General features: G+C 44.9%; 2 protein-coding genes across 2 annotated transcripts in view; both read right to left on the minus strand.

The window, feature by feature from the left end:
• LOC147887770 (Isochorismatase family protein) overlaps nucleotides 1–3,127 on the minus strand; it is a 25,200-nt gene extending 22,073 nt beyond the window's left edge. Inside the window, exons 1-2 of the mRNA XM_087393426.1 lie at nucleotides 2,988–3,127; nucleotides 2,749–2,862 (exon numbers count right to left, since the gene is read on the minus strand). Coding sequence (XP_087249552.1) covers nucleotides 2,749–2,862; nucleotides 2,988–3,056 — 183 coding nt within the window. The 5' untranslated portion in view covers nucleotides 3,057–3,127. The remainder of the gene's footprint in view (nucleotides 1–2,748; nucleotides 2,863–2,987) is intronic.
• Nucleotides 3,046–17,016, minus strand: LOC147887771 (NADH dehydrogenase [ubiquinone] 1 beta subcomplex subunit 3-B-like). The gene is made up of 2 exons (XM_087393427.1): nucleotides 16,738–17,016; nucleotides 3,046–3,182 (listed from the first exon to the last, which is right to left on the minus strand). Exon 1 carries the CDS (start codon nucleotides 16,965–16,967, stop codon nucleotides 16,776–16,778), a length of 192 nt encoding a protein of 63 aa, XP_087249553.1. The 5' UTR covers nucleotides 16,968–17,016; the 3' UTR covers nucleotides 3,046–3,182; nucleotides 16,738–16,775.
• Nucleotides 17,017–20,316: the final 3,300 nt, after the last annotated feature.

Consider the following 20,316-nt stretch of genomic DNA (forward strand, 5'->3'; position numbering starts at 1 on the left):
CATGGATGACATATCAGGTTGGTATCTACATCGAGATATCATAGAGTGAGCTCGCATGTGTGCCAGACCCCTAAATCTGCCATGGGAATGGCTTTCCCTTAGATAGAAGCCCCCATCCAATGGTGAGGTGTCCCCCTTGAAATAATCGGGATCACCCCTCCATCTTGCATGTGAGGAAAGCCCGTCTCTTGCAACGTCGCTCGTTGTGGAATCCATTGCACCTTGTGTGTCATCAAATGGCCCAAGGCTCGCTCATGTGTAAGGTAAGACCTCATCTCATCTCATCTCTCTGCACTTGTCATCATACCAAGGGTTCTGAGGCATCTTTCCAACCGGGGCATTTGCTGCGGATCGAGTCATTGGGAAGGATCTAGCAGCAATGTCCTATACCATTGAGTCAAGGGTGTTCGAAGCACGAGTGAGGTCTGCATCATCTCCGAGTAGATCCGAGAGCTCCTGAGCTAGGTGGCTCACACACACATAGAGAAAGAGAGAGATGATAGGATTGTATTAAAGCCCACTGTGAGACTCTTCGAGATCTATGGGACCAGCGATCACTATCAACTAATATTGATCCCTTACATCCAGTGAAAGAAAATATTACAACCTTTTATGTAGTGAGTACCTATTGGGCTAGCTCGTGTGCTAGTCGTGTGCTAGTCCCAGTGTCACGGGGGCGTGAAATTCTAAGTACTTTAATGTACTACAAGACCGTGACAACTTTGGTTTTAAAAGTCCAAGTGTGGGCTTAATAATGTGTAATTAAACACGGCATGGTGCCTAGCACATAAGCGTAATTAATCCCTAGGCCCAAAAGCATTCCAAGGAATTAAAAGAGTGGTTGTTGGGAAATGATGATGTGGCATTTTTAATGGGCCCCCTAGAGAGCCATGTACCTTCAGTGGCCCCCCTAGAGTTCCAGGTGGCTCTAGTACCTTCTACATGCTCCTTTGCCATTCCTGGGCCTTCTAAACTTCACATGTGTGGTTTTCTCTCTCATCTTCTCCCTTTGTTGAGATTTTGGACTGGTTTTTCAGCCTCCTTCAGCTGAATTCCGTTTTTCTTCATAACTCCTCACCCGTTCGGATTCCTCCACTTCCGTTTGGCCCGATGGCTTCCCCTCTGCCTCCCCTTCGTAGTGATATGCTTTTCCCTCCGTGCGTTTGGTAGGTGCTCCTACCGCCTCCTGGGCCTCTCCTCTTGCAAAGCTACAGCTTTCTGTTAAATTTCGAGTGGTCCCACGAGCTGGTTGACTGGTTTTTCTCAGTTTTGGAGGACTTTCCAACGATGAAACTTTTCCAAAACCTTCTCAATGCATTCCTCTCTGAAGCACGCTTCTTTTGAGCCCAAGAACTCCCACTTCTTTGAGACAGAAGTGCTTCTTTTCGCATTTTTCAGTGGAATTCTTGCTGGTCGGCTCTTGTAAATGCTCTTTCTTCATGCCTTTGCACTCCTCTTTGGCTGAAAATGCAATTGGGCATTGGCTACTATGTCCTCTTGGCGATTGAGGACTTGGTTCAAGTTTTCAGGGCTTGGTGAGTTGTAATTTTGCTACTGCAATTTCTTTTTGCCATAAGCTATTGGTTGGCCTCGGGCAGTGCTACATGAGTCATTCTTTGGTTGGGTACTTTGCTGATTTTATTTTGGAGCTTTGAAAAGCTTTGTGAATGCCATCTGGAAACCACTCAAAGAGAGCGCAGCTGGGGTGCAGTGTGATTGCATCTGGACAACCAATGGAATTGCACTTGGAAAAGAGAATGCCTTTGGGTTGAGCCTATGGGTTAAGTGCACCTATGTGATGGTGTTCTATGCTTGAAAGCCTTGCAAAGGCTTAGTGAATTGGGGCTGCGTGCTCAGTTGCAGGGAAGGTCTCCCAGATGCAACTTGTAATCATTTCACTATGAAATATAAAGAAATACCGAAAGGGGCACCACGGTGTTTGGGGCCAATCGGGCGCACTTGTCTATGTCTATTGAGGAGGGGCATTCTAGCCTCCATCCCTTTTTCAGTGGTTTTGTTTGTGAACAAATGGGTAAATGCCAAATGGTGATCATGCAATGGTTAATGGTTGTGATATATGCTTTTTGAACTGTAAATAAGTGCTGAAGTGATTAAAGGTTTAGTTCCACTGCCCTCTAAGTGATTAGAGGCCCGTTTCACCCAGTACCTTGTTATGATGTTCCAAAACCTCCTTCAAGTAACTCCCTAACTTTTTGGATGGCTGCTCCAGCAGATTTTCAAACTGTCTCTGTCACCCTCATATCCTTCTCTGATGTAAGCGTAGGCTCTACATCTAAGGAGTACATCCTACTCGTTTTCTACCTCCCCTGTTGGGCAAGTTTTAAAGGTCCGTTCCTCTCTGGGGATCCTTGGTCTTGCCCAGGGGTAGGAGAACAATTTGTGCTGCCCGGGGTCCACACGTAGCTAGTAATTTATTTGCTAGATGGTGGCACACCGTACATCACATCTGTGCAAGTTTTTTCCTTTGCAGCACTACATATTTACTGTTTCTACTCTTATGCACATGGTTTATAAACTGTCTGCATCTATCTACATTCCTTGTGTACACAATAAGGAAAAGGAGGCAGATTTGAATTAGCACTGTACAATTTCTGGGGCAACTTCCACTGCAAACAATCTTCATTTCTGTTTCTTAACAGACAAGTTCACTGAACGTAAGCGTATGCCTTAGAGCAGCATGCACAAAAAACTTCAAGGCTCCAATGGCGACAAGCACAGGTGGCCCACCCAAACAATTAATGCACCCTTGTCCCGAGCAAAAGAAACTGCCTCTCTGACCGCCGGAATGATAGCTGCACCTCCTTGGACCCACATTGGCCCACCCGGAAGAATGAAGTCATTCTGGAAATGAAAACAGGTGGCTGCAAATAAATAGATGTTTGTGGTAACTAATGCTAAAGCCAAGTGAGAAGATGCACTCAGACTTCAATTCAAAAATCCACGATCCTTTGATAATCGGCACATACCTGCATATCAATTACCAGCAGGGCACTCTTTTTCCAATAAGACAAGTCCCCAGCTCCATTAATTGCCATTGTAAGTACTTTACTTGAAGACGTCAGAAATTTATCGGTGCACTCTAAACCCTAAAGTTAAACAAACTGATCTATGCTGAAAACAGACAAACTAGCCTATTTGCTTCTTCACTCTGACCGAGAAACCTGCAGTTCCAAAAACCACCCACATAAAGCCCATGAGAATGATCGGGAAAGTGGGTAAAACATTGCCAAAACATGCACTTATTTTGTAAAGTAACATGAAAAGCCAATAACCTTAAGACGGTCATCACATCAACTCGCAAAGATCAAAAAACAGCTCCTGCAAACTTATCACAATTTATGCTTTTCAAGTAATTTCAGCTTAGAAAAAATTTCCAGTATATGTAAATTTTGTAAAGCAACATGAAAAGCCAATAACCTTAAGACGGTCATCACATCAACTCGCAAAGATCAAAAAACAGCTCCTGCAAACTTATCACAATTTATGCTTCTCAAGTAATTTCAGCTTAGAAAAAATTTCCAGTATATGTAAATTTTAGAAAACAATGTTGGTGCAGGACTTTGACTGTATCTCAAAATAGTTTAGCTTTGAATTTCTCAGAAAGGTCATAGAAAGGTTAGCAGGGATAACACAAGATCTTGGAACACATACAGATATTTCAAAATATTATAATGTCCCAAACTTAAGAAATTCATATGAAAAGTCGTAATCATGCACATTTTAGGATGCTTGAAAGTTGATACCCTGCAATGGGAAATGCAAAGATATCAGAAGCAGACTGATGTACATCAGCAATCTAACCTAGTTGTCCGTACACCGATATGTATATCGCAACATTGAGGGAAGATCTAGAGGCCACCTGGTCAGCAACTGCCTACGTGGACTACACATAAGGGGCAGAAACCTTCCCTATCAATGGAGGGAGCATATGCCCAGAAGGGATGCATAGATCCACATTAGGGTTGGGAAGCACATGCCATGAGGGGCTGTGCATGAAGATCCACGTTAGTCGGGGACGTCTGTGGGAGCCTAATCTCCCCAAGTAACCGGCGAAACCAAATTCCCTCACAGGTGGCACAACAAGTGGCACAGTACTCAGCCTTGGTCGAAGACAAGGCTACAGTGGGTTGCCTTTTGCTGCTCCATGTGACTGATGCTGAGCCGAAGGTACAACACTAGCCGGTGGTCGAACGTCAAGTGTCTAACTCTCCTCCCCAGTCAAAATCACTCCAGCCTAGTGATCCTAGACTGCTGCCCTGACTGATAGAATAACCTTCGAATACGAGGACCCTGAAGGTACCTAAGGATCCTCATACCCACATCCCAATGAGTATTCTTTGGTGTCTACATAAAATATCTTAGTAACCCAACTGAGTAGCACAGATCCAACCTGGTATTAAGTAGCCAGATCAAAAATCCAATCAATTGATGGTAGTGACCTGCATCCACTGGCTCACTAGGATCATACTTAGACAATTTGGTGTGGGGGTCCAAGGGTGATGAGATGGATCTACATTCTGTCATGAAAAGCATCTAGAAGCTCTTGAACATATCGCTCCTGTGACACAAAGTAGTCTTCCTTGCCCTACCAAATCTCCAATCCCAGAAAGAAGTGCAGTAGCCCTGGATCCGCCATCTCAAAGGCCTGAGAAAAAGCAGCCTTTGTCTCGGAAATATGGGCTATGTGACTGCCTGTAATGTAGAGGTCATCAACATACAGCATTATGAGGGAAGTAAGACCATCCTGTCGGAAGATGTATAGATTTGGACCAACTCGTAACCTCTGAAAGTGCTTCCATACAAAGAACTCATCTATCTTCTGATTGCAAGCTCCCGGAGTTTGCTTCAGGCCATACATAGCCTTCTTTAACCAGTAGACCATCCCTGCTGACTTGGCAAAGCCTAGAGGTTGTTCCACATCAATCTCCTCTTTCAGATCACCATTAAGGAACGCTGATTTGACATCCATCTGATAAATCGATCATTACTCGAGAGCAGCAACCACCAATACCGTCCTAAGAGTGGCCATCCGGGCAGTGGGAGCAAAGGTGTCCTCATAATCGATCCCATGTTGTTGTGAGTATCCTTTGGCCACAAGACGGGCTTTATGTTTATCCACAGTACCATCAGATTGTACTTGGTCTACAGACCCACTTGACACCAATAACCAAACGGCGCTTTGGTCTTGGAACCAACTCCAAGTCATCCAGCTATTATTCATGGGCAATGTACCAACCGCATCTGCAGCTAACAAGTCGGTGACATAAATGCACAACGGTCACTCTCGCGTATCACGAGTGGAGCTCGATATCTCAACACTCTCCCCTACATCCTAAGAAGATGGGGCATCATCGGGTCACTGTCCGGATCACTCTCAAGTCGATCATCTGGAACAATTGTTGATACTTGAGGGAACTCAGGCGTAGGAACATCAATACTATCATCAGCATCATCAACTAGCTCTGCAAAGATGGAATCTATTCATCAAAAACAATATCCCTATTGAGGACAATCTCCCACCTTGAAGAGTCATGCAACCTGTAACCGGTTGACTGAGAATTGTAGCCCACAAAGATCATCTAAGTGAACTTAAACATCCATCTTCCCCCTCCGTTTCTTTAGAATGTGGACAAAGGCAATACAAGAAAATAGAATACATCATGTTTTCTTCCAAAATAAGCCTCAAAGGGAGTTACCTTCAGACCAGCAGCAGTCAGAGAACGCTTAAGGATACGTAATGCCGCAGCTATAGCCTCCACTCAGAGGAACCGAGGAGGCTTACGGTGTGCTAGCATGGCTCTAGACATTTCCACCATGGTCATGTTCTTCCACTGAACTACGCCTGCTTCAGAGGCAGTTTTGGTATTGGCAAGTTCCGGTCGAATGCCCTTCATCACACAAAATTCCCCACTTTTATCAGACCTTAGGGTTTTTACAAACCAAGGGAGGAAACAAACAATACCTTCGAGAAGTGCATCCCCCCTTTGCCGTCGGGGATAATGTTGAGATTGTCTTGTCCACGAACTTTGATGATAGAATTGTTATCAATGCAACTATCACTTCCCCAAAACCACGAAATCCTTAAGTGCGGCTAGAGAGGGGCTCATATTGCGAGATGCCCCACTATCGACAATCCAAGTCCTGGTATCCTTGGTTTGAAGTGCAACAAAGTTGAAATCGTACACGTACAATCGTCCGTACTGTACGGATTCCGTACTTCTATCCGTACGCTTTTTTTTTTGACAAAAAAATATACTTATCATAGTCCACCCGTACGGCCATTCGTCTCCAATTTGCAACAGCAAGCGCCGTTCTCCACCCTCCAACCTCCACCCTTGACCCTTGGCCCTTGAAAGTTGAGCCCAACCGTACAGCCGTACCATTTCCGTACAACATTGGCCCTTGAGCCCAGCCCTATAATCTCCATACAGGCTACAAGCAAGCTGCCAGCCGTACAGCCAGCATACCAAGTCCTGCAGGCTGCCGTACAACCAGCCCTCCAAGCACCCGTGACCCAAGATCCAACGTAGGCTGCAGCCTTCCACTGTCCTGACTCCAGAGTCCAGACTCCACCTTGAGCTCTGGAGTCTCAGGCTTCAACTACCTGGGTCCTGGCCTTTAGCAAGAGAAGATTCTCGGAGCTCTTGTGACTCTTAGCCTTCAGGATTCGATTGAAGGAGGACCGAGGTGACCATTGACTCCCTCTTATCTCTTCCAAGTTCCATCATCCATGTTATCTGTTGAATTTTGGGTCTTGAAGTTTCTTCTCGTTCTGAAATTCAGATTCTCATCTCTCTCTCTCTCTCTCTCTCTCTCTCTCTCTCTCGCAAATGGGAAGAAAGAAAGGAGAAGAATGGGAATTTGTGCAGACACTGAAGCCTTTGGGAAAAGAGCAATTCACTTGTAAATGCAAGTACTGCCCTCACAAATGGGATGGAGGACCTACCCGCATAAGAGCACACTTTCTTGCGCTGACAGGCCTTGGGGTTGACCCTTGCTCCTCCCCCCCTGAAAATGTGAAAGACACTTGCAGAAGGTTGCAAGCAAAGGCAAAAAATAATAAATTTGCAGAAGAGCCTGATGCAAATGTGGCTAATTTGGGAGATGCCTGGGAGAGTGGTGCTGCAAGTGCAAGTGCATCTACACATGAACCCAAAAATAAGAGTAACCCACGGAGCCTTGGCCAAGGCATGGGAGTCCCAGGCACGGAAGGATGCCCACATTGCTCTTCAGCACTTTTTCTTTGCAGAGGACATTCTCATTGGAAGGTGAGGAGTCCATATGTTTTGAAAATGGTCCGTGCAATTGGCCAAGTTGGGCCTAGCTTTAAGCCTCCATCCTACAAATCCTTGTGCACTTCGGAGCTGAAAAATGAGGTCGTATGCATAGATCGAGAGTGGCTGCAGTTTCGGGAGAAATGGAAAAAGTATGGATGCAGCATAGTGTGTGATGGCTGGTCTGACACTCGGCGTAGGCCTATCATTAATATTATGGTCTCATGCATTTTTGGATCTGTCTTCTTGAAGTCTGTGGATACTAGTGTCAAGAGTGGCAGCGGAAGATGTAAGCAAACTGAAGCTACAGAATCACACAGAGAATACTAGAGACAACAAGATGTGCCACAAACAGATCTGCTGTAACTTAGCCCATAAACCAGGGCAGCAACTGTAATACAAGGAGTCCTGAACAGGATGAGAAACAGGAGCTGCAGAAGGGGCTGAACTGGAGCAGAGGATCTGGGCACAAGGAGGCTGGAGCCTGAGAGCACGGAGGCTGGAGGAGCCTAGAACGAGAAGCCTGGATGAGCCTGGAGCGAGGAGGCAGAAGCCTGAGGTGAGGAGGCTGGAGCCTAGAAACGAGGAGGCTGAAGGAACCTGGAGCGAGGAGGCTGGAGCCTAGGAACGAGGAGGCTGAAGGAAGAAGTGCTGGAAGAACTGCAGAAATGAAGTGAAGGGAAGGAGGCCCTTTTATAGGGCAGGCCAGGGGGGGAGTCGGCCAGTCTGGCTGGACCGACCAGCCTGGTCGGTCAGGCCAACTGGGCCGACCAGCTGGTCGGCCAGCCTACCCCCTCTGGCCCCCCTTGCTGCATGGGGGCTGGTCGGCTGGCCACTCCTGGAGATGCTGATTCTCAACACCCCCTCTCAGCTCCAGGGTGTGGCACAAGACCCAGAGAGCTGGTATGACGTTGGAGAAGGGGAGGAGAAACAGATTTGGTAAATATGTCGGCGACGTTGTCGGAAGTGGTGCTGAATAGGAGCACAATGGTAGAGCGGCGAGAATTGGGGTCGCCAGCCCAATCGGAGTCACTCCAACCTCGGAGAGTGAGCGGGGAAGGAGAGGAACCACCGGCAGTATATAAGAGCCCGAAAGTAGAGGTCCCCTGAAGATGGAGGAGACGTCGAGCAGCTTGCCAATGAGAAAGCGAAGGGGTTTGCATGAAGGTACTGAGGGTGCCGACAGAAAAGCCGAGATCCAGTCGAGTGTTAAGTAGCCAGAGAAGAAGCAGGGAGCTGGGTGAGTCCGCAAGAAGCTGGTATTGTCGATGACGAGCCGGACTGTTGAAGGATGGTGAACGGGAGAGTCCCCCTCGAGAGTATGTTTCCGGTTGGGGCCATGTAAAGAAACAATCCAAGACTCGGAGTGTAGTGCAAATGAGGAAGGTTTGTCGATGAAGAGAATCCGGTAGATGGGAACCTGTACGAGAGAGTAAATGGAGAAGAGGATGTCTGTCCCCCTCTGAAACTGCGGCGATGTTATCCTTCCAGGTGTCGTAGTTAGTACCATCAAACTTCTGAGTTTCAGAGAAGTGGGGAAGGATTGGGATCTGTATCTGGGTGTGGAGATCCGTACTTTTTAGATAGGACTTATGATTTCTTGAGTGGCTGAGGTCCCCCATGTGTTTCAATACCAAACAGAGAACTATCGAACCCAAAAATCAAGAGCCAATAAATTCTGCCAGGAACCCCTTAATAAAGTCGTACGGGTGAAGACGGGAGCCGACCCGATGCGCGATGAAGGAAGGGGGGGAGAGGCTCTTGATGAAGCAGTAGGCTGCTATTGATAGTCCGGGGTACGGGTGCAAATTTTCAAAAAAAAAAAAAACGATTTTCAAGATGCCGACTGGTGCCTCGGAGTAGGAGATGCTAGAGAAGCTGTCGAGGTCACAGATGTACCTGGATTCAGGGGCAGGATGGATGCCGACTAAAATTGGTGCTCAAGAGGTACTGCCGACCAACAAGACATGTGCCTAGGAAGATGCCGACCAGAAAACTAGGAGCCTGCAGTGAAGCCAACCATAGGGAGAAGTGACCAAGGTGCCGATCTCGAGGCAGGAGGAGAAGGCAACGGGCTGATCACAGAGGCAGGAGGAACATAGGCTGCCGACCAGCAAGAGAGATGCATAGAAGAAATCACCCAGGTGTTGGTGGATGCTTCAGTAACCAAGAGGATGGGGAGCACCTAGTGCTCTGATACCATGTCAAGAGTGGCAGCGGAAGATGTAAGCAAACTGAAGCTACAGAATCACACAGAGAATACTAGAGACAACAAGATGTGCCACAAACAGATCTGCTGTAACTTAGCCCATAAACCAGGGCAGCAACTGTAATACAAGGAGTCCTGAACAGGATGAGAAACAGGAGCTGCAGAAGGGGCTGAACTGGAGCAGAGGATCTGGGCACAAGGAGGCTGGAGCCTGAGAGCACGGAGGCTGGAGGAGCCTGGAACGAGGAGCCTGGATGAGCCTGGAGCGAGGAGGCAGAAGCCTGAGGTGAGGAGGCTGGAGCCTAGGAACGAGGAGGCTGAAGGAGCCTGGAGCGAGGAGGCTGGAGCCTAGGAACGAGGAGGCTGAAGGAAGAAGTGCTGGAAGAACTGCAGAAATGAAGTGAAGGGAAGGAGGCCCTTTTATAGGGCAGGCCAGGGGGGGAGTCGGCCAGTCTGGCTGGACCGACCAGCCTGGTTGGTCAGGCCAACTGGGCCGGCTGCATGGGGGCTGGTCGGCTGGCCACTCCTGGAGATGCTGATTCTCAACAACTAGTGGGCAGTATAGATCAAGGGAATACATTTTTGGGATATTAAAAGATGCCATTCTTGATGTTGGGCCAAATAATGTGGTGCAGGTGTGCATGGATAATGCATCTAATTGCGTGCGAGCAGGAGATTTGGTAGAGGAGTGGCCTCATATTTTCTATACTAGATGCACATGCCATTGCCTTGACCTCTTGTTTGAGGACATTAGGCAGCTTGCTTGGGTGAAGCCAGTGTTAACACATGCCAACATGATTGTCACTTTTGTTACTCGGAAGCACACTGTGTTAGCATTATACACAACTTTCAGCAAGAAGGAATTAGTGAAACCTGCACAGACTCGGTTTGCTTACATGTTTATCGTGTTAGCAAACTTGTTGGATGAGAGAGTCTACAATGGATTGCGTCATATAGTTGTGAGTGATGAGTACTATAGGAAGAAAGTATCACACACTCTGAAAGCACAACAGGTGTCTTCCATTGTATTGGGTGCCTCGTTCTGGCAGAAAGCAAGAGTCATAGTAAAGATATGTGCACCTATTCTCAAGATCGTCCGTTTGGCTAATAGGGAAGGGACTACCATGGGACTTGTATATGAGCTCACTGATTGAATGGTGGAGAAGATACGGACTATAGATAGCAAAGACTCCTCCAAGTTGGCTGATGTCAGAGCCTTGTGTGTTAATAGGTGGGATATGATGCACTATCCTTTACATGCAGTTGTTCTCCATCCTATTTGGAGAGAGAGAAATCCAGATGGTGATAAGGAGGTGCATGATGGGTGGATGGATGTCATTGAGCGGTACACGAAGTATGATGTTGAGAGGCAGGACATCTTATTTGATGAGTTTGATGTTTACGAGTCCATGTCAGGTACATTTGCTCGGGCAATTGCAAAGGATGATAAGAGGATGCACCAAGGGGTGAAGTGGTGGGAGACATTTGGGGCTCACACTCCAAATTTAAAGCAATTGGCTATTCAAGTGCTCTCGCAAGAAACATGTGCTTCTCCTTGTGAGAGGAACTGGAGCACATTCTCTCTTATACATACCAAAAGAAGGAATAGGCTTCTTCCAAAGAATACAGAGCAATTAGTATACATCCATACTAATTTGTGACTGATCTCCAAAATCAAGGAAAGGGGATTTGAGAAGATAGAAGTGACCTTGGAAATCATTAACAAGGAGAAGGATGATGAAAGGCTACTTGCTTTGCAAGAGACTACAAAGGGAGAAGAGGAGATTCCAGCCGGACCAGCCCCTCTTGTTACAAGAAGGATGAATGTTGCTGCAGCTTCAAGCAGCTCCAGTATTTTGGAGTCCCATGCCGAGGCAGATGAGATTGATAGTGATGACGAGAAGGATGGCACTGATGCTGATGATAATGATGATGAGGATACACCTTGACGCTTGAGCCTCATCAGTTGTGATGCATTTCAGTTTTGTTTCTTGGCTGTAGCCTGTGGCAGCTTGCAAGACCCAAGCTGGCAGCCTTTTCAGTTTGTTATATGATGTTTTCCAGCTTGCCTTTGATGTAGTACCTGCAGCGTACAGGGCCCAGGATTCTTTCACTTTTCTAGTATCTACTACCTGCTACCTTTGATGATTGATCATGATGTTTTGGTGTCTATCACTATGTATCAAAATGACAGAATCCAGTTCCTAGACTCTTCATGACTTTAAAATCAATAAAAGTTTGAAGTTTGAAGTTTTGTAGTTCTCTCTCAAGTAAATGTGTACATTCTATATTTTTGGGGTAAAATTAGGGTCACGTATGATTCAGCCCCGGGGGCTGAACCATACTCCAATCATACTTCCGTACCCGTATGACGTATGCGTATGGTCACGTATGGAAAAAACTATGAAGTGCAACCCCTCCCCAACAGAAGATGCTAGAGAATCAAGAATCTCAATTTGGACAAAGGCCGGACTAATGGCTGCAAAAGAACCGGTACCATTATTGGCTGTCTATAGAGGGCACTTCCTCCGATAGTGACCTTTCTGGCCATCTGTAGAGGGCACTTCTTCTGATAGTGACCTTTTTGGCCATAGTGATTGCACAGATACTCCGCCTTCAGCGCTTCCTTCTCTGCGTCTGTCCTGGTGTCGAAGGTGCCGTCATGATTCTTGTGCAGAGCTGCCAAGTCTTCTGAACCATGGTACAATTCTTCCCAAGTCAATGTATTCATCCTGCCACTAGTACTATCAAGGACCAATAGAAGGCAGAATATTGAGAAGATAATCAAGAGAGCAATGTGATGGCCATATCCTCAAATGATATCTCCTTCCCCACCTGAAAAATCTCCTGTTGAACCTCTTGGAGCTTGCTGATATGCTCCCGCATCGATGAAAAATTTGCGGGATCCAACACCCTCATCTAAACTTCTCGAGAAACCCTCTTCATGGGAGAGGTCCTATTATACAAGGATGTCAGGTGCTCCTAGATGCTTTTGGCTACTGTCATTTGCTTCACATAATTTATGATTTGAGGAGTACAGCACAAAAAAATGAAGTATTGATTATGTCCCAGAGTTGAGCCGAATTCTCGGCCTCCTTTAGATTGAGGACCCCTAAGTCGCTGCAAGAGGGGGACCTTTTTATACCCACCAAAATGAAGTCTGCTAAGTCATATGATTGGAAGACGGACTCCATCGTAACACACCAACCACCGTTGTTGATGATCTACCGGGGAGGGGGGTAATATCGGAGCCTTCACCTTCTTCTCCGCCATCTTTGACAGGGTAGCCATGTTCGAACGGAAGAGGAAGTAGAACGAAAGGAGAAAGACGGGTGGAAGGATAAGAGAAAGGTGTATGAAGGAAGAGGAGAGGGTGTTTGGCAAAAACAATGAACAAAGCTCGCAGCAAACATTACATTCACGCTTCTGTAGACTGGCCCTCACAAGCACCGCCTCTCATATCTGAAATACACTTCAAAGAGATCACCCTTTGCTGTACTCTTGAACAGTCCACACCTCCTTGCATGCTCTTTCCTACTTGAGCTCTCGTACCTGCAAAACCTCAGATGAAGGGCCTTCCCACTTGCATCCAATGCTAATGGCCCTCATGGTCTTCCTCCATTGATTTGTCTTGGCCACATGAAAGGGATTGGCACACCGTATGAACAACCGGATGAGCTTCCTAGTTGCCTTTGCCATTGCTTGCTTCTGAAAACCAGCTTGGATGCTAGCCCTTCGTACAAAACATGAACCTCTATGCATTGGAGGATGTCTCGTCACTCGTGATACATCACCTAGCTAAGGAGTCATCTTTGCATGCAAACCCGTCACTGAGATAAGATGGCCACTCTCTGACCCTGCATATCTGCCCCTCTTTGCTGACCCTGCTTGACTTGAACCAGCTCCAGCTTCCTCCAATATAGCCACAAAATTCACCTCTTTGGGATCTCAAGGAACATGGGGGCGTGGCCCTGTATCTTTGTTTGGCACATGGGCAAGATGGTCCTTCACATGGTGATACTCCCCAACTTGACCACTCCACAACACAAGCATCTCCGCTTTGGATCCACCGGACCCTTCGTAGTTCCCCACTTTCTCTACATGTTTCCAGAATGGATCCAGAGCCATGTGACATTTGTGTGAGGAAGATAAAAAGGGGCTGTTTTGGAGCTGAGAACACAATAAAAGGGTACTGAGGGGCTTTTTTAAAGCAGAAAACTATATAAAAGAGAAAGTGATCTGGAGCTGAGAAGAAGGGGCTTTTTGGAGCTGAGAACTCAGAAAAAGGGGCTGTTTGGGAGCAGATAACTCAGAAAAACAGGCTGTTTTGGAGCTGGAAAAAAGGCTGGGACAGCCTGATTTCAGGCTAGCCTTGCTGATGTGTGCAAGAGGAGAGCAGGCAGGAAAGGGGAGCTGCCAAAGGAGGCTGAGATGAGGTGAAACGGCTGGAGGGGGAACACTCAGCAGACGAACATCGCACACCCCCGGGAGGGGGGGTGCAAGAAAGAAATGGCAACAGGCACCCACGGACTATTTTGGGGCAAAGGAAAATGCCTGCCCCGAAACGGCATTTTCGTTTCAAGAAACGTTTCACCGTACCATTTCGGGAGTCCTGAAACGGCATCATACCATCTGTTCAAGTGGCGGGTGGTCAATTCTACATTCAGACTGGCTTACTATACCAGAATGGAAAGGTTTACGTTCCTAATGACGCGGAGTTTAGGAGAAAGATCTTATATGAATGTCATGACACACCAACTGCGGGTCATCCACGAATTAGGCCGACGTTACTAACTATGTGATAAAATGCCAATAGTGTGCACTGTGAACTAAATACGGCACAACACCTTAGAGTCGGAGGGTTGTTGCATCCTCTATATATACTTGGAAGTAAATGGGAAAGAATTTCCATGGCATACGGCACAACACCTTAGAGTCGGAGGGTTGTTGCATCCTCTATATATACTTGGAAGTAAATGGGAAAGAATTTCCATGGCCTGCATTGTGGGGTTGCCACGAACTCAACGTAGGTAGTGATGGATAGACTGACGAAGATGGCTAGATTTTACCGACAAAGGTCCCTAGAACTAGCTCATCAGTTTGTTGAGCAATTTGTTTAGACTGTATGGGTTGCCTTGTGATATAGACAGTGATAGAGATTTGAAGTTCTCTGGGACTTCTGGCAAGAAGTGTTTATTGAAAATTAGGAACTTCCTTGAGTATGAGTTCCACTCACCATCTTGAGTCTAATGGGCAAACAAAAATATGCTTCGAACATACATCTCCAAAAGGCCATCGGATTGGAAAAACTGCATCCCAATGATGGAATTTGCCTACAATAGGGCCAAGCATACGGCCAATGGTTTCAGTTCTTTATGCTTATGTACGGATATATCGCTATCAACCCAAGTGCTCGTGACGGTTGGATTGAAGGGTATTCAGCTGAATGCAGCTAAAAATTTCTTGCAAAATATGCAAGAGATGCGATTGATTAAACAAGAATCAATCATGAGTGCTCAGGATAGAGCACGCTAATAGACGTGCCCAGAGAGTTTTCTGAGGGAATTCAAGAATACTTGTGAATATCAAAGGATTCTTTTTTTTATTTTTTATTTTTTTTGGGGGGGGAGGGTGCAGAAAAAGGAACCATAACAAAGGATTCTAAAATGTTAACGGAGAGGGAACCGGTAGAGAAATTATCCCCTAGGTACTGTGGAACCTTAAAGATTAATGAGGTTGCCTACAAACTAGAATTCCCTCCACATGTAAAAGTTCACCCCATCTTTCATGTCAATAGACTCAAAGAGGCAATGGGAGTTGAAATAGTCCACCCCAAGAACTTGTAGAGATTGAGGGCTTAAACCTGTGTTCCACATGAACTTGAAATAGTTGTGGATTTTAGGGAAGGGAACTCGTAATTCTAGAGTTTAAGGTCAAGTGGAAGGATAGGTTTCAGGAGGATTCAACTTGGGAGTCAATTATTAGTTTGCAGAAGACCTTTCCCAATTTTGTTTAGGAGTAAACGCTTTAAGAGGGGAAAGATGCTATGTACCTAGTTGCCATTCCTCGAATAAGTGGACTTAATTTGGCACGGCTAGGGGCCGCAAGGGACGGCCCTAGGATTAAGGTAAGTGGGCTAACATGGGGCTAGAGGACTTCGAACAATAGCAAGGGTCCACTTGGCTATATTTAGCCAGGACGCTTTATAGGAAGCAGGATGCTCTTCTATAGGAGTGGCCAAAGCTATTGTATAGGATGCTCTTCTATAGGAGTGGCCAAGGCTATTGTATTGACACCACTGATTGTCTGGTCTGGATCACAAGCCTAGACTTCTCGCTTCTACATGGCCGGTCACGGATATAGTTGAGAGCTCCTTGTGGACGGTTCAGGTGGTATGAGACACCGAAGCTATGGGCATAGCCTTGTGGGAGTCTCATCTCTAGCCCACATGCTCAAGAGTGGCTGGGAGGTGAGTCACCTCCTGACCAATGTTTTGATTTTGCTTGGAGCTGTGTTTAGGGTTAGATCCTAGCAGGTGTTTCACCTTTATACGGCTAACAACACTGGAGGCCATTATACGGCTAACAAGAGTCAAGACACTACGGCTGGAAAAGGATCGCTGGAAGTGGCCTTATATAGGTGCACAGGAGGGGCATGGATGGAGCCACGTCTGGGGGCAGATCTTGCTTAAATCTGTAGGCAGATCTACACACTGGGTCGGCCATTGGGCCCTGGTTGACCTGGTTAGAGGGGTCAGACGGCCAGTTTAAGGGGTAGAAGACTGGCAGCCCTCTGCCTCCTTCAACTTCAAATGCATTTGGTTGGCAGCTTTCACTTCACTTCTATTTTCCTTGCGTTAAATGCCAAAGGACAAATTCAACTGGGTATAATAGTGCTTAAGTCACCTACGTGAAGATTCGCAAGAATTCAGCTACAAGAATGAAAGCTTGTTCAAAAGACAGAAGCCACCACCCTTTTAAAAGAACACGTGCCTCAACCTGTAGAAGATGGAGTTGAACCAACTACACCATACGCAAGAGAAAACGCCGAACCATAATGCGATCAGCAAACTCCTCAACTAAAAGATCAATCCAGAGAAAGCCAGAGTTCGATGTAGAAGCTGTCTTTTATTTAGGAATTCTGACTACAGAATTGTAAAAAGATAAAAGACGCCCCAAAAAGGCTGGTCTTATCAAAACTTGGAGCAATTTACAACAAAGTTCATTGGATTACCTGAAGAGATGAGAAACGGGCTCCCGAGGAATACGAAGTTAATGATGGGAGTGATCGGAGCCGGGTTTAGGTTTGGAGAGCTTATCATACATCCCATCAACGAAAAGATAGATGCCGAAAGCAACTAAGGCAATGCCGAGGCCAGGGGTTGCTCTACGAAGATTGTTGGAGAGCATAGGATGCTTGCGATAGTCATCCCTCTTCCGAAAGAAATCTCCGGTGGTCGCCATAGCCACGCTCACAGACACAAAACAGAACTGCACAGAAACCAGCAACAAAACAAACACAAAACCCTTTTCCTTTGCTATTTTATCCATTTTATTTAAACCTGATTAGCCTCATTAATCATAATTAGTATCATCATCTATGGATAATGTTCCATGTCCATGAATCACATGGCATGGTAAACGGGCCAATTTCAGCGTGAAAGTAGCCTTCGTGAATTTAGAATCCAAATCCGAAACCATCGCGGTCACCAAGGAGCTAATTTTTACTTTTTTTAACTTTTCGAAAAATTTGTGGAACATAGGAAACCTATGAGAGCCAATGCTCAGGTCAAGTGAGGGCCAGTACTAAGGCACTCTTTGTCCTGAAAATGGTGAAAGAAGAGTGTTGACACATCATCTTTTTCTATGAGCAGTATTGGGTGGCACCTTTGTCCCCATTGGGGAGGCTTCTGACATTTTACAGGCTCCCACCTCTATACTTGTCCCTTTGCCCTATAGTGAGAATTACCATGTGGTCTACCATCCTCATTAGGTATATAGTCATTCTACATGTTAGGCTACCTGACAATCTCTTCTAGAGAGGAAACGTGAACCCTTAAAAGAGTACTCTAGAAGCTAGCCCAAGCTTTTAGGATAGCAACAATAATAGGGGAGGAAGATTGGGTACTATCCATCCGTACTATCCATCCGATCTCCACCACTGGAAGGAGAGCAAGCCTATATACATTTAATGAAAAAATTCTTCTTGGCAACAGTCCTCTGACCACAATTTTCTGCAAAGGAATGTTATTGAGAGCATAAACCCTTTGCTTTGAACATTTAGTATAAACCATAATTAGTATTATGGATGATGTGCCATATATATGCAAAGGAATGTTATTAAATGGTCAGTCTAGTATCTGAGCAATGTGCGTGTTTTTACCAATAGGTTCCCCCAATTGAAAAATGTATTAATTATAAATTATAGTACTTTCCTTGAACAACTAGAACTTGGCAGCAACTTTAATTTTGAAACAGTATCATATTATTTTGTGTTGAAAGCAATGGTATGAAGAAGGTATAGATGAGGTTATGAAAAACTTCGCTTCAAAAAATCGAAAGTATTTTGTTGAACACATCTTTCTATTACCTCCCTCAAAATTATGGGGGGGGTTTCTCACATTGGGTAAAGAAGACAATTACAAAATTAGAGATAGAATTTTAAATATTCGATATTGTTTTCTTCAAAATAGATGTCCACGTCCAGTTTTTTTTTGTGTGCATGTTTGAAATGAATTCAATGCTTGGTGAATTCTTGATTGTTTTGTTTGATAGTTCTAGTTAACTCAAAGCATTTTGGGGGCATATTCCAATATGTTTGTGCAATGGCTTCAAGGTTTTCATCATCAGTTTTAAAATGTTAATACTAGTTTAGATTGATAAAAGCTCTACAAGAAATCACATCAATTGCGCCAAAGAATTCTACGTGAGTATGAGTGGTAGAGCCCATTTGTAAGTCTATGAAGTTCAAGGTGTGCTTTCCAATGACTGATATCTCATCAAAGACAAGGAGTTATACTTGAGCTTAATGTGTATAGTCCTTCTCTTGATAATGATGTGAGATTTTTTCTGTGGATTGGTAAGCGTAGCACAAAGTGGATTGTTGTGCTATTCATTTTGTGTGCTTCTTTTTCAAACATGATCAATAGTGCTTTTGGGAGCTCGTCATTCACATCTTCTATTTGTCGATTGTAAAACCTCGCTAGTTCTTAAACAAGTCCTTGAACAACTACCAATTGTTTTGCTTATACTAGCTCCACATGTGAGATACAAATGTATTTTCTTTTTAGGACTAACTATATTTTAATGCTTTTGTAATCAAGTAAGGCTCTTTGTTTTTTGCTTGAAGTTATCATTTGCTTGAAATATTGATCATTAACCATAAAAGAATGTTTTGGAGCAACCACAACATACTATCCTAGGTGTAACGGACAAGGCAAGGCCACGAACAAAGTACTAAAGCCATATTTTAAGACTTGAACATTCTTTTCTCAATAAAAGAGCTCTTACTTGGTTGCGAGGTATAGCTATTCTCACATGCACTTTCTTGTAAGAACATTTATGGTGCAGTTTTTTTTTGGCACTGATGATGTAATGTTGGGCTATTAATGTATATCTTCAACATATCAATACAAAATCACCATATTGACCCAAAATTCATCTTTTGGCAATCAAATTAGTGCTAGGTCTATGAATCTATTAGACTTCCTTGATATATGAAACTCAACCTTCCTAGGCTGCACACACACACACACACACACACTTTTCTAGGTCAAATCCATTGAAGGTTATATTACAAGAATCAGTCCCAAAAGCTGGGACCCCTAGTTACAAGCTTCATAAATTTTCATTACATGACAAGAAAGTAGGATAATCTAAATTCTACGCATGTAAACTATCATAAAGTGATTGCCATAGAGATGCCCAAAAGAGTTGATATTTAGCAAGAGTGGGATTACCAAAGACCCGATAGTTATGGTTCTTTCAAAGGGTCCATAGAGCTCAATAACGAACATAATAAAAAAGGAGATCAAAACCCTACTTAACACGATGAAGTCCAAATAGCCTATGAGGCATTACCATTACCACATGTGGGCATGAGTCCACCAATTGTTAAGCCCAACACCACTCTCTCATGAAGTGATTAGATTTCTTGATTCACTTGATGCTTATCTTCTGTAGAGAGGAGAACCTCAATGGCTTGGGGAGTTGAGCGTGTTGCCATGTGAGGCCCTGTGGCCAGACCAACAATCACCACTAATATTGGATCTTCAAAAACGACAAGCACTACTGCTCAATGGCATGAAAAAGGAAAAGGGAAGAGGCTAAAGATGACTAAGAGGTGCAACTAGCAAAAGCAAAAAGATATTATCAAAGTAAGAAGTCTTGGGCCTTTAGAAACCTTTGCCAAAAGCACAAGGAGGGGAGCTAGGTGTGGGGTTGTTTCACTTAAACCCTAAATCTAAGAATTTTGGTATGAGATTAGAGATATGAAATCAAACAAGATGAATGACAGGAAATTGGCTGCAAAAGTAGCTCCAGAAAAGAAAGGTAAAGAAAGTCCAGCAACAAGAAGACAAAAGGAAAGTCATTTTTTATTGAAGGTTGACTAGTCGCTAGTGTGACAACTTAAACAGCTCAAACTCGCTTCAAAACTTGAGATGAACATCCTACCTAGAGAAGCCTTCCAATAACCGCAAAGCAAACAAGTAGGCTATAGTTAGCAAAAGTGTCCAAAGGGTGAGCAAAAGCCTGATAACATTTGTGAGTAAGAAGCCGAGTAGAGAGGTTTAAAAAGAGCTCGAATAGCAAC

This window comes from Dipteris shenzhenensis, chromosome 22 (genome assembly GCF_047967505.1).
Source record: "Dipteris shenzhenensis isolate YYH24624 ecotype China chromosome 22, Dip_SZ_1.0, whole genome shotgun sequence".
Classification (NCBI taxonomy): Eukaryota; Viridiplantae; Streptophyta; class Polypodiopsida; order Gleicheniales; family Dipteridaceae; genus Dipteris; species Dipteris shenzhenensis.

Coding starts and splice junctions, on each gene's coding strand:
- LOC147887771 (XM_087393427.1), bottom strand. CDS start 16,967: ATGGCGACCACCGGAGATTTCTTTCGGAAGAGGGATGACTATCGCAAG.